At 38.9% G+C, this 15764-nt stretch overlaps 1 protein-coding gene across 1 annotated transcript in view; it reads left to right on the top strand.

Moving 5' to 3' along the window:
• LOC123814289 (cadherin-related family member 3-like) overlaps nt 1–15764 on the top strand; it is a 97768-nt gene that overhangs the window by 6342 nt on the left and 75662 nt on the right. Inside the window, exons 2-4 of the mRNA XM_045832010.1 lie at nt 3083–3279; nt 9733–9904; nt 10711–10799. Coding sequence (XP_045687966.1) covers nt 3083–3279; nt 9733–9904; nt 10711–10799 — 458 coding nt within the window. The remainder of the gene's footprint in view (nt 1–3082; nt 3280–9732; nt 9905–10710; nt 10800–15764) is intronic.

Below are 15764 nucleotides of genomic sequence, written 5' to 3'. Positions count from 1 at the left end.
GAAAGTGGAGAACAAATAAAAGAGAGGAAAAGAAGGAAAGATAGAAAAACAGAGTCAAAATAGGCCAGTCCAGTACGGCATATGTAACGACTTTTATCTCTGAAGGCATTGTGATTTTGAGCACTGAGTAATTCCATGACACTGCAGGGTTAGACAGAAGTTGTATGGAATAATGTCATTTAGGGAACTACATTTACCCACTACTAAAACTTATAAATTGATGTAAAAAGAAACCCTACATTTCCCATGAGAGTGAACGGCAAATCTTAATGTAATGGCCAGTTACCTAAATTGCTTATATCTTAAATACAGTGATCTGCTCCCCAACCTAGTTCAGCCAAAAAGCTTCTTATCAAACAGCAGTTGACTTCTAGCTTTAGAGAAGATGGTTTGCTCATACAAGTGGTTATGTGGCCAGTAAGATGCAGAACTAGGATCTAAGTCATGGTCTGCTTGATTCCAAGGTCTATTACTGATGTAGTCTCTTTCCTCCTGGAACTATTGCTAATAGTTTGGTAAGAGTCTTCTCAAATTTTGAAATTCTGAAGACTTTAGCTTTTCCAAATTTTTATCCCAAAGAACTTCACACTGAATCATGAACTCATTCATTTAAGAATATATGTTTTGGATCTAGCAAGTTTGGGGTTCAAATCTTGGCTCTACCTTTATTAGCTGTATAATTTAAGACCATTAGACCTTTCTGTACCTTAGTTTTCTTATGTGCAACATGGAAGTAATAATAATAGTACCCCTTACCCCAGAGTTGTTTGTGAGGATTTAATGAAAAATTTTATGTGAAAAATGTTCCATGAAAGGTCATTAATATTATTTATTACTCATTCAACAAATATGTGTTAGGTACTCTCATTTAGTGTTCACAATAAATACATCCCTTACAGTTAGAGTTTGTAGTTCCCTGGGGAGTCACATACATGAAAGGCAATTATATAGCACATTGTCAAATGTCATCATGGGGACATGGAGACACTGCGAAGTCAACCTAGGCAGCAGGCAGGGCAGGCTTTCTGAAGGAAGTGGCACTTAGGAGGCCACTGAATGATGGTAGAATTTTGGGATGCAAAAAAGTGTTTTAGTAACAATCTATATAATTGTCCAGAGATGGACTAGAGAAATGGAAAGAAGGTCAGGAACAGAGAGTGTGAAGAGGAAAGACTGGAGAGATAAGGCCAGAGAGGTGGGCAGGGATCAGATATAGCAGGACCAGAGATCTTTCCAAACTTCAATTTTAACTCAAGAGAGCTGCCTGATTTTATTCTCATTACTCTGAAGGCCACTGCAATAGTCTTTGTTTTGTTATACATTGTAAAAATGGTTATATCAGATCATCTTAGTTTGGACTTTCCTGGAAATAGAACCTAAGAGAAGCGCTCAAGTACAAGTAATATATTTGGGAGGTGATCCCAAGAAACACCAGCACAGGAATAAGGAAATGAGATGATGAGTGGAAGGCAGCCAATAATGGGTGTGTTATCATGCATGTGAACACTGAGGGCAACTGAGCTCAGTCCCATTGGGGCCTCAGGAATCCAATACAGACACACATCTTGAGTTTCCAAGTTACCCACAGTGAAGTGTGGTTGGGGTTTTAACTACCAGGTCCCTGTGGGTCATTGACTGAGGGCTGCTTCCTGGGCCATGAACTCTTTGGTACCCACCCAGGCAGAGCTGTAGATGCTCTCAGGAAGTAGCCTTCTGCACACAGAGGTGAGTATGGACTGAATGGGGTGGGGCACTGAGCACGGGGTACACATTTCTAAACAAATTTGAAAAAAAAGAAAAAGACCAAGCCTTCCTGGAGATGGTTCTCCATGGTCTCTTGAATTCCTCAACATCTCATGAGCCCTGGAACTGGCTGCCTGTGTTCTGGACTATCTCTTTGAGAGTGTTTAAATAGGGATAGAGCGAGTGCTTCACTCCATAAGAGAGTCCGCTGTTTACCATGTTCCAAAATGAAGCTCTTTTCTCCCTCTGGACAAGGATTAGGCAGGCTTATGGTTCATTTAAAAAGATTTGGGTTCCCTGAGCTCAAGGCTTCTCAGATGTGATGCAGGTCCAATGCATGCATAGATCTACCAGGTCTACTCTGTGTCATTCCCATGGGGTTTGAGGAGCAAGGGGAACCTATGTAAACATGAAGCTCATGCTGCCTGTTGTGCCAAGAGTAATGAAGTCCTGACTCTGAAATAGTCAGCTTGGGCTGCCATAACCAGGTAATACTGACAGAGTGGCTTAAACAACAGACACTGATTTTCTCCCAGTTCTGGAGGCTGCAACTCTGAGATCAGGGTATCAGCATGGTCAGTTTCTGGTGAAGGTTCTCTTTCTGGCCTTCTCCCTATGTTTTCATGTGCAGAGAATGAGAGAGAGGGAGGGAGGGAGAGTGGGGGGGTTGGGGCCAAGAGAGAGATCTCTCTTTTGGGGGTTGGGAATTCTGTATAACTTTATTTATTTTCCAGACTAAAAATATAAATTTTAATAGAAGTCATATATCAAATATAAAGGAGAGATCTGCCTCTTCTTATAAGGCCACAGTCCTATTAGTTATGGGTCATACTTCTACAATGTCATCTAATGTTGATTACCTCCTAAAGATTCTGTCTTCAGATACAATCACATTGGAGGTTAGAGTTTCAACATACACATTTTGGGGGGAGACAGTTCAACCCATAGCATTCTGCTTGAATTTCAAGGGCCCTGATTCAAATGTTAACCTCATTTAGAATCATGCTCACAGGCACATCTGTCACAATCTTTGGCCAAATGTATGGGCACTTTGAGGTCCAGTCAGATTGACACATAAAATTAACCCTCAGTCTCTGACCAGGAGCCTGTGTACAACTGGGCAGGCCAACTTGTCAGCAGGAAATTAGGGTGAAGTCTCAGATCCTTTGTAGTTCTTAATAATTTTACTAAGCCTCCTCAGCTGATTTTATGACTTTTAATAAAAAAGGGACTGTAAGTATTTACTGTGCTTTTCCTTTGCGGTTTTAAAATATGAAAGAGGTTGGGAAGCATTGCAAAAACCCTTATAAAAGTAATATTTTGTGTTTCCTTTTCTAAGATGTCCTAGCTTTTCCAAACTTTTCCATTGAAAATAACAGCCCTCTTCTGGAGAATGTCTCTGAACATACACGGGTAGCTGTAATCACGGTGTCTGTCCCACCTCCTGCTTCTCTGATTGGAGATCCTGTTATTATTAATGCCAACCCTGTAGTCCATCCATTTGTGCTGTCTCGTCGATCCAAACATCAATGGGAAGTGAGTATCTAGACAAGCAGTACCATTACTTGGTACCACAATGATTATAAAGTAAAACAATCATCTTTGCCCTTCTTACAGTCTGCATATTATTTAGCACCCACTCATTGGGACCACATTTTGTGCCAGACCCTCTAAACATTGTTGAGTATATCAAGAAGCATTTGTTTTAAAGAGATCTGTTGAAGATCTCCTCACACACAGGGCAAGGCACTGGGACTCTCATGGTAGAACATAGTCCTTACCCTCATGGTATTTATTGGTTCATAGGTAGGTCTATTGATCAAATGAATGCTCACACAGATATAAAAGTATAAATGTAATAAGAGCTATGAAACACAGGCCCACAGGTCTGTGAACACACCTAAAGGGGGCATAGGACTTGTTAGGTTTCCCTGAGGAAGAACTATATAAGAAGAAATCTTAAGAATGAGTAGGAATTCAGTAGATGAAGACAGAGAGAGGAGAACTCGAGGTAGAGCATGTGCAAAAGTCCTGTGGCAAGAAGGAGTATACTGAGGAAATAGGACCAAGAGGAGGCCAAAGTATAGGAGCTGATGGGAAAGTGTAGTGAGAGATTAACCTGGAGAGGAGGCAGAGCCAGTAAGGCCTGTGAGCCATGTTAGGAAGTTTTTAAAAGATATGTTTTATTGATTATGCTATTGCAGTTGTCCCAATTTTTCCTCCTTTGCTCCCCCCCCACCCAGTACCGCATTCCCTCCAGCAATCCTTCCCTTAGTTCATATCCATGGGTCATGCATATAAGTTCTTTGGCTACTCCACTTCCTGTACTATTCTTAACATCCCCTGTCTATTTTGGACCTACCATTTGTACTTCTTAATACCTGTACCTTTTCTCCCATTCTCTCCCTGCCCCTTCCTAACTGATGATCCTCCAAACAATCTCCACATCTACGACTTGTTCCTGTTCTGATTGTTTGCTTAAGTTTTTTTTTAGATTCAGTTGTTGATAGTTGTGCATTTTTTGCCATTTTAATGTTCATAGTTTTGATTATCTTTTTCTTATGTAGTTCCCTTTAACATTTCATAGAATAATGACTTGGTGATGATGAACTCCTTTAGTTTTACCTTGTCTGGGAAGCACTTTATCTGCCCTTCCATTCTAAATGATAGCTTGGCTGGATAGAATAATCTAGGTTGTAGGTCCTTGCTTTTCATCATTTTGAATAGTTCTTGCCAATCCATTCTAGCCTGCAAAGTTTCTTTTGAGAGATCAGCTGACAGTCTTATGAGAACTCACCTGTAGGTAATTTACTTCTTTTATCTTGCTGCTTTTAAGAGTTTCTCTTTATCTTTAACCTTTGGTGTTTTAATTATGATGTGTCTTAGTGTGAGCCTCTGTGTTTCCTGGACTTGTATGTCTATTTCCTTCACCAAAATTAGGGAAGTTTTCTTTCCTTATTTTTTTCAAATAAATTTTTAATTTCTTGCTCTTCCTCTTTTCCTTCTGGCAAACCTATGATTTGGATATCAGTATATTTGGAAATGTCCCATAGGCTTCTTATTCTATTCTCATTTTTAATGGTTTTTTTCTTCTTGCTGTTCTGATTAGATGCTTTTTTCTTTCATATGTTCCAAATCGCTGATTTGAATCTAGATTAATGCCCTCCACTGTTGGTTCCCCGTGCATTTTTCTTTATTTTACTTAGTGTAACCTTCATTTCTTTCTGAGTCTTTATTTTGTTGCAGACCACAATGAGTTCTTTGAGCAACCTGATCACCATTGTTTTGAACTCTATATCTCATAGGTTGCTTATCTCCATTTCATTTAGTTCTTTTCCTGGAGTTTTTGTTCTCTCCTTTCATTTGGCCTGTATTTATTTGTTTCCTCAATTTGGCAGCCTCCATGTATTTGTTTCTGTTTATTAAGTAGAAGTTCTTTGACTCCTTGTCTTAGGAGCATGGCCTATTATAGAAAAGGCACTTATAAAATGTGTAAGGCAGAGCCTTCAATAGTTACCAGGGTGGGGCAATCTGTTTCATCAGTTTGTGGCTTTGTGTGGGGGAGGACTCAGGGAGGGGACAATGCTACTGCCTGGCCTCTGGAGATTATCTGAGAGGAAGCTGTCTCCACAGCATTTTCCCCCTTGCCAGTCACTTTACTTTTTCCCCTTCTGCCTATGTGTTACTTGTGCCCTTCTAGCTGTTGGCCTGGTGATGAATCCCAAAGGGGGTGGGTTTGCATGAGTCCTAAGTCTGTTGTGGGGTTTTTAAGAGAAGTCTCTTGATAATCCTGTAGTTTCTTCTACTACCCCAGCCCCCACTGGTTTTTCAGCTAGAAGTTATGGACACTTATTTTCCTGCTGCTCGAACTCTGGACTGCGTTGTATGGCTTGGCGCTGGGATTGCTCGCTCCTGAGGTGTCCCTCCCAATTTTTATCCACCACATGTGAATGTGAGACTGTCCTTTCTGCCACCTTTCCATGCCTCTCTACATCACTCTGTGCCTCTATGTCTCTGCCCCTCCTACCAGTCTGGATGAATGTGGCTTATTTAAACCCTTGATTGTCAGACTTCCATATAGCTCAATTTTCTGATGAATCTGGGTGAAATTTGTTTTGTAGTCTAGTTGTAATTTTTGCTGCAGTTGTGCATGGAGGTGAAGCATGTTTATCTATGCCTGCTTCTTGGCCAGACCATGTTAGGAAGTTTTGTTACCATCCAAGATAATAAAAGTATTTTTTTCCCACTGGGGTAAAGTTCAAGCAAGCTTACTGCTCACTTTAGAAGTGTTGGGTTTCCTAAGCTCAGGGTTCCTCAAATATAATGCAAGCCAACTGCATGCATAGCATCCACCTTGTCCCTTCTGCAACCTTCCATGGGACCTGGAAGCAAGGTGAACAATATGAACATGAAGCTCATGCAGCTTGTTGTGTGATGAGTAATAAAGTCTGTAAGAGCAATGTGTGATTTCCAGCACAGGGTCTTATGTAGGGGAATCTGAATTGGCTCCTAGTTTTAAGAGATTCTGAAACTGGTAGGGTGGACAGATAACTAAATGACCAGTTGTGGTGTATTATGAGAGGTGGTATGAAAGAGTGTTTTAGAACCAGGGACTCTGGAGCCAAACTGCCTGGGTTCAGATCCTGATTTTTTATTATTGCTTAGAGCAAATGGCTTAACCTTTCTGTTCTGGTCACATGTCCATGGCATGGGGTGGAGAGATATATACTACTTTCACTGCAGAGGGAACTGTTAAATCATATGGCAAAGGACACAATTATAGTGAAGGCCAAAGGATTGGGGACATTCCATTTACCACCCACATCTAAGAAACCATTGGGGAGTTTTATGGAAAAAAAGATATGATTTGCTTACATTTTATGGGAAACACTTTTGCTGCTGTGATGAGCACAGACTACAGAGGGCAAACATATGTGTTAGGAGGTTACTGAATATGCTTGCCAAGCCTTGGTATTCTCAGATTTTAAATTTGCTTCCAACTTCAGTGAGGTGCAAAATGCTCTTCATGCATTTATTAGTTAGATTTTTAAAATAACTCCGTACAGCGAAATGTCAGCAAAGACTATTCAATAGTTAGGTTTATTGATTTTTTTAGTTTAGTTTTTTTTGTGTGTGTGTGTGAGGCAGTAAATTATAGCTGTTCTAAGTACAGGTTTTGGGGTCTGACAAACCTAGGATTACACCACAGCTCCTCCGACTAGCAACAGCATGACCTTGGGTAAGTTCCCTGACTTTTCTGCTCTTTGACTTTCTTTTGTGTACAAAAAGATTAATAATAACAATACCTCACTCTGGGCTTAGTAAGAAGATACTGTGAAATAATCCATGCAAGGTGTCATCTTAGTGCTTGCCCCATTACAAGGAATTAACATACAGTGGTGGTTACGATAACAAATATATTTATGGTTCAATGTTCAGCACCATTGTAGTTAAACTACAGATAATAAAAACTATAAGAAAGATAGTCACATTATAATAACTGTATCATAGACCAGCTCTAGATAGCTTTATAAAGAGTTCAGTTATGAAAGTTTTCTATCATGAAAATAAGTCTGCAGATAAAGGCAGAACTAAATGAGTTGATCTGTCTCTACCACATTCTAGTACAAAAGGGCATACACTTCTATTTGAGGTTTAGCATATTATTATCCTTTGTTGAACTTCCTTCCTCCAGGATATAGGCTTATTCAGTTTGCAAGACTGAGCTCAGGTGAGGTGATGGCACAGGCAGTCAAAGTTTTGCTAAAACCCAACTAGTCTCCTGGAGAAACAATAGCAAAGCTTGAAGTGAACTGATTATACAGATAAATAAAAATTTCATGGAAATGAGTCAAGGTGCACTCTGGTTACATAATCTTCAAATTACTACCTGTCATTGAGCAACTTGCAGGATAGAACAAGGAATTCAAGTTACCTTTTGTACGTGCACTTTTCTTGGATGGAGGTAATCACCAGGGGGCCCCTTCAACCACCTTCCTGTCTTCTTCCATGAACAAGTCTAAAGAACAAACATTTGCATTTTTAAAAATTCAGTAAGTGTTTGTTGAGAAGCCTGATATTTTATAAAATGCTAGGGAGCAAGGAGGACACAATGCTGTCCCCACAGGACTTCCAGGGCAGAGGGAACCACAGCAGCAGGGCCAGCCTGAGCCCAGGCTGTGCTTCCTAGGTAAGAAAGTCCATGAGAACAGAATGTGCTTAACAACAGCTTGAAGATCCCATATATCATCAGGAACATCAGGGTATGATGAAAAAAAAATTTAGAGTCAAGAAGACCTGCTTTTAAATCTTTGTTACTTGCTCACTGTATTACTTAGGCTTCTAGCTTCTGAGCCTCAGTTTCCTCATTGCTAGCATGAGGCTGATAATAGCACTTGCTCTATGAGCTAAAGAGATAAAGAAACTTGGCCATTCTGTGTTAAGTGTTCAGTAGAGGAGAGCTCTCAAATATGAATGTGCTACTGACTTCTCATGGCAGTGGCAAGATAATACTCAGGTGTTACTTCCACTCATAGTACTGGTCAGTGCAAGGTCCTGGGGCCGACTGGCAGGGATCAGGTCTAGGTCTTCCTCTTTCTGCAGCATCACTTTCCTAGCTGTATATGTAATCTAAGCTTCAGTTGCCTCATCTGTGAAATGGTGGTAATAGTATCTTCCTCAGTTTTCCTCATGTTTCGGTGAGGTGAAGAACCACAAGCAATACCTGGATCCTTCCTCATCCATGTTTAGGTACCAGGTAGTTTAGTTTTGATTAAAAATATGAACTTGAAGTCAGATGCAGTCGGAGCCATTGCACTTTCCTGTGAAAACTTGGCCAAGCTGCTTAACCTCTTCAGACTCAATTTCTTCATCTGTAAAATGCATCCAACAATAGTACCCATTTGCAGTAAAAAAATAAAGGTAGAATGACATGTTTGTTAACTGCTTAGGATAATGCTTGAGAAAATGGAGGTGGGAGAGAGACTCAATATACTCTTATTAGGAAGAATAACACAGAAAGCTGGGAAGGGTGAAAATGAGATAACACATGGGAATTCTCTGTTCATGAGATTTTCAATAAATCAGGTTACATTGCTTCCACACTTTATTTTTCACTTTAATTGTTGTTCTATTACAGTTGTCCCAATTTTGCCTGGTTTCTCTCCCCTGCTCTGCACTACCCACGGTCAATCCCCACCCTGTTGTCCATGTCCATGAGTCATTTACACGTGTTCTTTAACTAGGCCCTTCCCCTTTTTTCCTCCCTTATCCCAATCCCCACTCCCCTCTGGTCCCTGTCAGTCTGTTCCTTGTTTCCATGCTTCTGGTTCTATTTTGATCATTTGTTTGTTTTGTTCATTAAGTTCCTCTTATAGGTGAGATCATGTGGTATTTGTCTTTTACCACCTAGTTTATTTCACTTAACATAATACTTTTCAGCTCTGTCCATGCTGTCTTGAAGGGTAGTAGCTATTTCTTTTTTTCTGCTGCATAGTATTTCATCATGTAAATGTACCACAGTTTTTTGATCCACTCATTTACTGATGAGCACTTAGGCTGTTTCCAGCACTTGGCTATTGAAATAATACTGCTATGAACATAGGGTTGCATAGGTTCTTTTGAATTGATGTTTCAGGATCCTTAGGGTATAATTCCAGCAGTGGAATTCCTGGATCAAAAGGCAGTTCCATTTTTAGTTTTTTGATGAAATTCCATACTGTTTTCCACACCAGTCTGCATTCCCATCAACAGTGCACTAGGGTTCCCTTTTCTCCACGACCTCTCCAACACTTGTTTGTTGATTTGTTAATGATGGCCATTCTGACAGCTGTGATGTGGTACCTCATTGTGGCTTTAATTTAAATATAAGATTTTTACCTTTTTAAAAAATGCTTATTCATATTGGGTTTATAGGTCTAAAATATTCTGTCTACATCCTTATGAAGCCAATCATTCACTCTGTTATTCTGCACTTTTTGTTTGATTTAGTTATTTACCACTGGAGTACCCAAGCTGGACTTTGAGACGGTGGCTCTCTACTCCTTGACAGTCTATGCCAAAGACAACCAAGGGGCAGCAGCATCACAGACCATTTTAATCCAGATCATGGATGTGAATGAGCCACCCACTTTCACTGGAACGTTTGCTCAGAGAGACCAAGGTACACAGCTCTTCTCTTGGGGGAAGAGGGTCCACTGGATAGGTATGTGTAGATTCTGTGTCCTGCATCCTATGTGCTCTCATGGTGTTATGGTTATATGAGTGATAAGGAGAATAATGATAAAGGTCTGCCACTTATCAGGTACTAACTATCTAGCAGGTACTGTCCTGAGAGCTTCTGATGGATTAATTTATGAAATGCTCATAGTACTGGAGGTGGGTACTCTTCATATATGTATTGTAGCTGATTTATTAAGCTTAGAATGGTGAAGTAACTTGCTTAGTGTTAAAACATTCATTTTTCTGTTGGATTATTACATACTAAAGTTATTCTTTTACTCATGTGACTATTTAATTAACAGTGTGTCTTTGTCATTAAGTTAAAAGCTTTGTGAGGGCAGAGATCATATTCTTTTTGCATGTTTTCTCATGCTCTCTCTCTCTTTGGTTTTTAAATCACGTGAATATTTCTCTCACGCTTGTCTCTGTTCTTCTCATCTCTGCCTCTTTCTGTGCTGTTGAATATTTAATACCTGCATGTGGATAATTCATGTTCTCTATTGAAAACAAACAATATTGTTATAGTTTAAATTCATAAATCTCTTTGCTCTCTACCTGACACATGATACTTGACAAATGGTGTATATTATTATTATTATAATTATTGCTATAATTATTATGATTAATGGGAATCACTCTATAAAATCATCTGTACTGAGCAACCACAATGCCTTCAGTTTTATCTAAAGTTTAGGAGTGGATGAGGGGTTTGGGGGCTTATAATATCTATTATACATTTTTTGGCAGTTACTGAGATTTATATCCTAGAAGATACTGCCCCGGGCACAGTCATTTACAGGGCAGTGGCCAAGGATCCAGAGGATGCTGTTTTGGAGGTAATTTATGGTTTTGGGCAGAGAATATCAGTGCCTGGTAGTTTTATGTATGACTGCATTCACATATAAAGCCACAGTGATAATCAGTACATTATACCATAGTTCTGGTTCTAAACATACCTTTTGCCTGAAACACCAGGATATTTTAGGTGAAAATGATTGGGGGGTGGACTGTCTGGGTAATTGCTTCCCTCTAGTGCAGCACACCAATGCAGAGAAGCCCAGTGAATTCTTAGGTGTTGACAAAAGATGCCAAGCTATTTCATCTTGTCATTGGGGGTCTTGGCTACACACACATACCGTTGAGAAACAATATAGCTTTCTGGTAGAATTAATTTGTATTTCAATATGCTGGGTCTTATCCTCAGGCTTTATAGGCTTTATATTGCCCCAGGAATGCACTTATTTTCAGGATAGCTGTCTTCCAGTTATAGATACCATGGGAGGGGGAGGATACTATGCATTCTGTGCCATGAGGCTTGGAATTAAATCTTAACTTTATTGCTGCAAGTCATTTAGCATTTCTGCCTTTCAGTTTCAACCATAAAATTGGGGAAAGGATATCTGCTTTGTCTTCTCTCTTATTGCTTTCTCTTATATTATAATGAACTTGAAAGTAGTTTTTCAACTGTATGATATCTTACAAGGGACAACATTTATATTACTGTCTCAATTTTTGATGTTCTATAGAATGGTTATGGTATTATTAAGTTGTAAGAGTTTTAGCTAATAAACTGATAGATAAGAATATCATGCCTTTAATTTTTAATGTATCACTTTCTGAAATTGGCTAAAACCTAGAGAATTGTACATATTGATGCTGTACTTTCAGCATTTACAATTTATTGGTAATGCTACTGGGTCATTCATTGCTCAAGGCAACTTGACTTTTACAAAATTTTCATTAAACAAATAGATGGCCATTAATATTTGAGGCATTGTCCATATGGTTTTTAAAATCACTGAATACACTCAAGTAATTACACACACACACAAAAACACTGCTGTTGTTGAGACCCTTCTCCCCTATTTGTCTCATTCTCCTCCCAGTAGAACAAAACCACATCCAGGATGAGACTGGAAAGGTCACAGCTTCCTTTAAAACATGTAATTAAGCCACCTAATCATGCATATTGCTCCACATCAACTCATTCAAGATTATAGTACTGAATCTAGCACTGAGCAATTCCAGCTATAAGAGAAAGCAATATTGCAATTGCTTCCTTGGTGTTCTCCATGGCAGCTCATCTATCTACTGTGTTGATATTTTAGGGTGGAAAGCACATCATAGTCCAGCTATGCCTCCAACATGCAATTACAATGACTAGCCAATTAATGTAAATAATTTATTTCAAATGAAAGACTACTGAATGCTTATTCATATAGGTTAAATGCTTCTGGCCCTGGCTCTATTCTTCTCTAAGAAGACAATTGGTTCCTGGGCTAATGTAAGGCTAATGCAGTGTTCTTTGTGAATTTTCCTTAACATGGAATGGCATAGGCTATGTTATTCAGTGTTGATATAGGCTGTGGAAATTTCCATTTAGACACACTCTTATACACATTATTCTGATATAGTAGATTAGACCAGATGTGTTCAAGTACTCACAACTTTTTGAGTCTTCATATTAATTCATAGTAAAATTTGTTCTAATCGAAGGAAGAACTCAGCACTGTTTTGGTGTCTGATGGATGATAATAATAATGCAACTAATAACTGTTTATCATGTGACAGGGACATACTTTATATAATTGAATCCCCATTTAATTCCTGAAGTAGATGCTATCGTCTACTCTGATACTAATGAATGGCTCAATATGCTAGAGTGTTGTGTCTTTAATTTATAGATGTGACACATTTAGTCTAGTAGAGATCAAGTAATTTGTCTAAAGAGTAAGTAGTACAGTTGTGATTCAAACTCATGTCGATTTTGCTCATACCAGCAATTGCTAAATTGCTTCCACAAATGCTCCATGAGAAAAAAAAATAAGATCTTACACTCAAATGATTTTGGGAAATAAAGTTTCCATATCTTCTCTAAATTTAAAATACACAACATGTTAAATGCCTTGAAGAGTTCTCCAATAAACATATGTATATTTAATCATATTTTTTCTAATTATTTTCCCATAACACTTTGTATAAAAAATTGTATTTTTCCTTTATCATTTAACCCCCTTTTACCTTCCTTGCCCCTGCAATCACCACATTGTCGTCCATGTCCATGAGTCCTTTTTCCTTGATCCCTCCACCCACTAAGCTATCACACACCAATAGCTGTCATCCTGTTCTCTATCTGTATGTCTCTACTTTGCTTGTTAGTTCAGTTTGTTAATTAGATTCCACGTATAAGTGAAATCATATGGTATTTGTCTTTCTCTGACTGGCTTATTTCACTTAGCATAATGTTCTCCAGGTTGTTGTAAAAGGTAAAATTTTCTTCTTTTTAATGGTCAAGTAGCATTGCATCGTGTAAATGTCCCATAGCTGTTTTATCCACTCATCTACTGATGAACATTTATGCTGCTTCCATATCTTGGCAATTGTAAAAAAAATTGCAATGATCATAGGTGTGCTTCTTTCAAATTAATGTTTTGTGTTCCTTTGGATCTATTGCCAGAAGTGGCATTGCTGAGTCAAAAGCAGATCCATTTTTAAGTTTTTGAGATCACTCCATACTGCTTTCCACAGTGGCTGCACTAGTTTGCATTCCCACCAACCATGCAAAAGGGTTCCCCTTTCTCCTCATCCTCTTCAGCACTTGCTGGTTGTTTGATTTATTTATTTTTGACGTTGTTATTTTTAATTTAAATTATTTTATTGTTGTTTAATTTCAGTTGTCTGTATTTTCTCCCCACTCCTCCCCTCACCCCTTCCAAACCTTCCTCCCTCCTTTGCTTCCACCCTCACCCTTGGTTTTGTCCATGTGACTTTCATAGTAGTTCCTGAAAACCCTTCTCCCCACTGTCCCCTCCCCACTCCCCTCTGGCTATTGTTAGATTGTTCTTAATTTCAATGACTCTGGTTATATTTTGTTGGCTTTTTTTCTTTTGTTAATTATGTTCCAGTTAAAGGTGAGATCATATGGTATTTGTGTCCCACCACCTGGCTTATTTCACTTAGCATAATGCTCTCCAGTTCCATCCATGTTGTAGCAAAGGGTATAAACTCCTTCTTTCTCTCTGCTGTGTAGAATTCCATTGTGTAAATGTACCATAGATTTTTGATCCACTCATTTACTGGTGGGCATTTAGGTTGCTTCCAGCACTTGGCTATTGTAAATTGTGCTGCTATGAACAATGGGGTGCATAGGTTCTTTTGGATTGGTGTTTCAGGGCTCTGATAGCCATTCTGACAGGTGTGAGATGATATCTCATTGTGGTTTGAATTTGCATTTCTCTTATGATTGGTGACATTGAGCATATTTTCATATGTCTATTGGCCACCTGTATGCCCTCTTTGGAGAACTCTCTATTCAGGTCCTTCACCCATTTTTTTTCCTTTTATTGTTGTTTATGCATAGTTGTCTCCATTTTCCCACCACCACTCCCTTCCAATCTCTCCACTCCTCACCCTCAATACTTACCCCCTTTGGGTCCTTTATACATGTTCCTTGATGACACTTTCCCTTCTTTCCCCACTATCCCCTTCCCCTTCCCTCTAGTTACTGTTGGTATGTTCTTTATTTCAATGTCTCTGGTTATATTTTGCTTGCTTCTTTGTTTTGTTGATAGGTTCCATTTATAGGTGAGATCATATGGTATTTGTCTTTCACTGCTGGGCTTACTTCACTTAGCAAAATGCTCTCCAGTTCCACCTGTGCTGTTGCGAAGGTAGGAGCTCCTTTCTTTCTGCTGCATAGTTTTCCATTGTGTAAATGTACCACAGTTTTTTTATTTTGATTCACTCATTTACTAATGGGCACTTAGGTTGCTTCCAGCACTTAGCTATTGTACATTTTGCTGCTATGAACATTGGGGTGCATAGGTTCTTTTGAATTAGTGTTTCAGGGTTCTAGGTTATAATCCCAATAGTGGAATACCTGGGTAAAAAGACAGTTCCATTTTTAGTTTTGAGGAAATTCCACACTGTTTTCCACAGTGGTTGCACCAGTCTGCATTCCCACCAACAATGTACTAGGGTTCCCTTTTCTTCACAACCTTGCCAGCACTTATTGTTTGTTGATTTGTTTATGATGCCCATTCTGACTGGTGTGAAGTGGTATCTCATTGTGGTTTAATTTGCATCTCTCTGATGGTTATTCCTTTCATATGTCTCTGGGTCCTCTGTATGTCCTCATTGTAGAAGTGTCTGTTCAGGTCCTTTGTCCATTTTTTAATTGCATTGTTTGTCTTCCTGGAGTGGAGTCATGTGAGTTCTTTATATACTTTGGAGATCAAACCCTTGTCTGAGGTATCATTGGCAAATATATTTTCCCATATGGTTGGTTCCCTTTTCATTTTGCTTTAGCCATGCAGAAGCTTTTTATTTTGATGAAGTCCCATTTGTTTATTCTTTCATTTATGTCCCTTGCTCTAGGGGACATATCGGTGAAAATATTGCTGTGTGGAATATCTGAGATTTTCCTGCCTATGTTCTCCTCTAGTACTTTTATGGTATCATGACTTATATTTCTGTCTTTCAACCATCTTGAGTTTATTTTTGTGTATGGTTAAGTTGGTGGTCGAGTTTCATTTTTTTTTTTTTGCATGTAGCTGTTCAGATCTTCCAACACCATTTGTGTTTTTAAATATGTTTTACTGTTTATGCTATTACAGTTGTCCCATTTTTTCTCCCCTTTATTACCCTCTGCCCTGTATCCCCCTCCCACCATCATTCCCCCACCTTGGTTCATGTCTATGGGTCATACACATAAGTTCTTTGGCTTCTCCATGTCCCATACTATTCTTAACCTCCCCCTGTCTATTTTGTAACTATCATTTTTGCTTCTTATTCTCTGTACC

This window comes from Phyllostomus hastatus, unplaced genomic scaffold (genome assembly GCF_019186645.2).
Source record: "Phyllostomus hastatus isolate PE091 unplaced genomic scaffold, TTU_PhHast_1.1 phas_contig_16, whole genome shotgun sequence".
Taxonomy (NCBI): Eukaryota; Metazoa; Chordata; class Mammalia; order Chiroptera; family Phyllostomidae; genus Phyllostomus; species Phyllostomus hastatus.
This window is presented reverse-complemented; position numbering and strand designations above follow the sequence as displayed.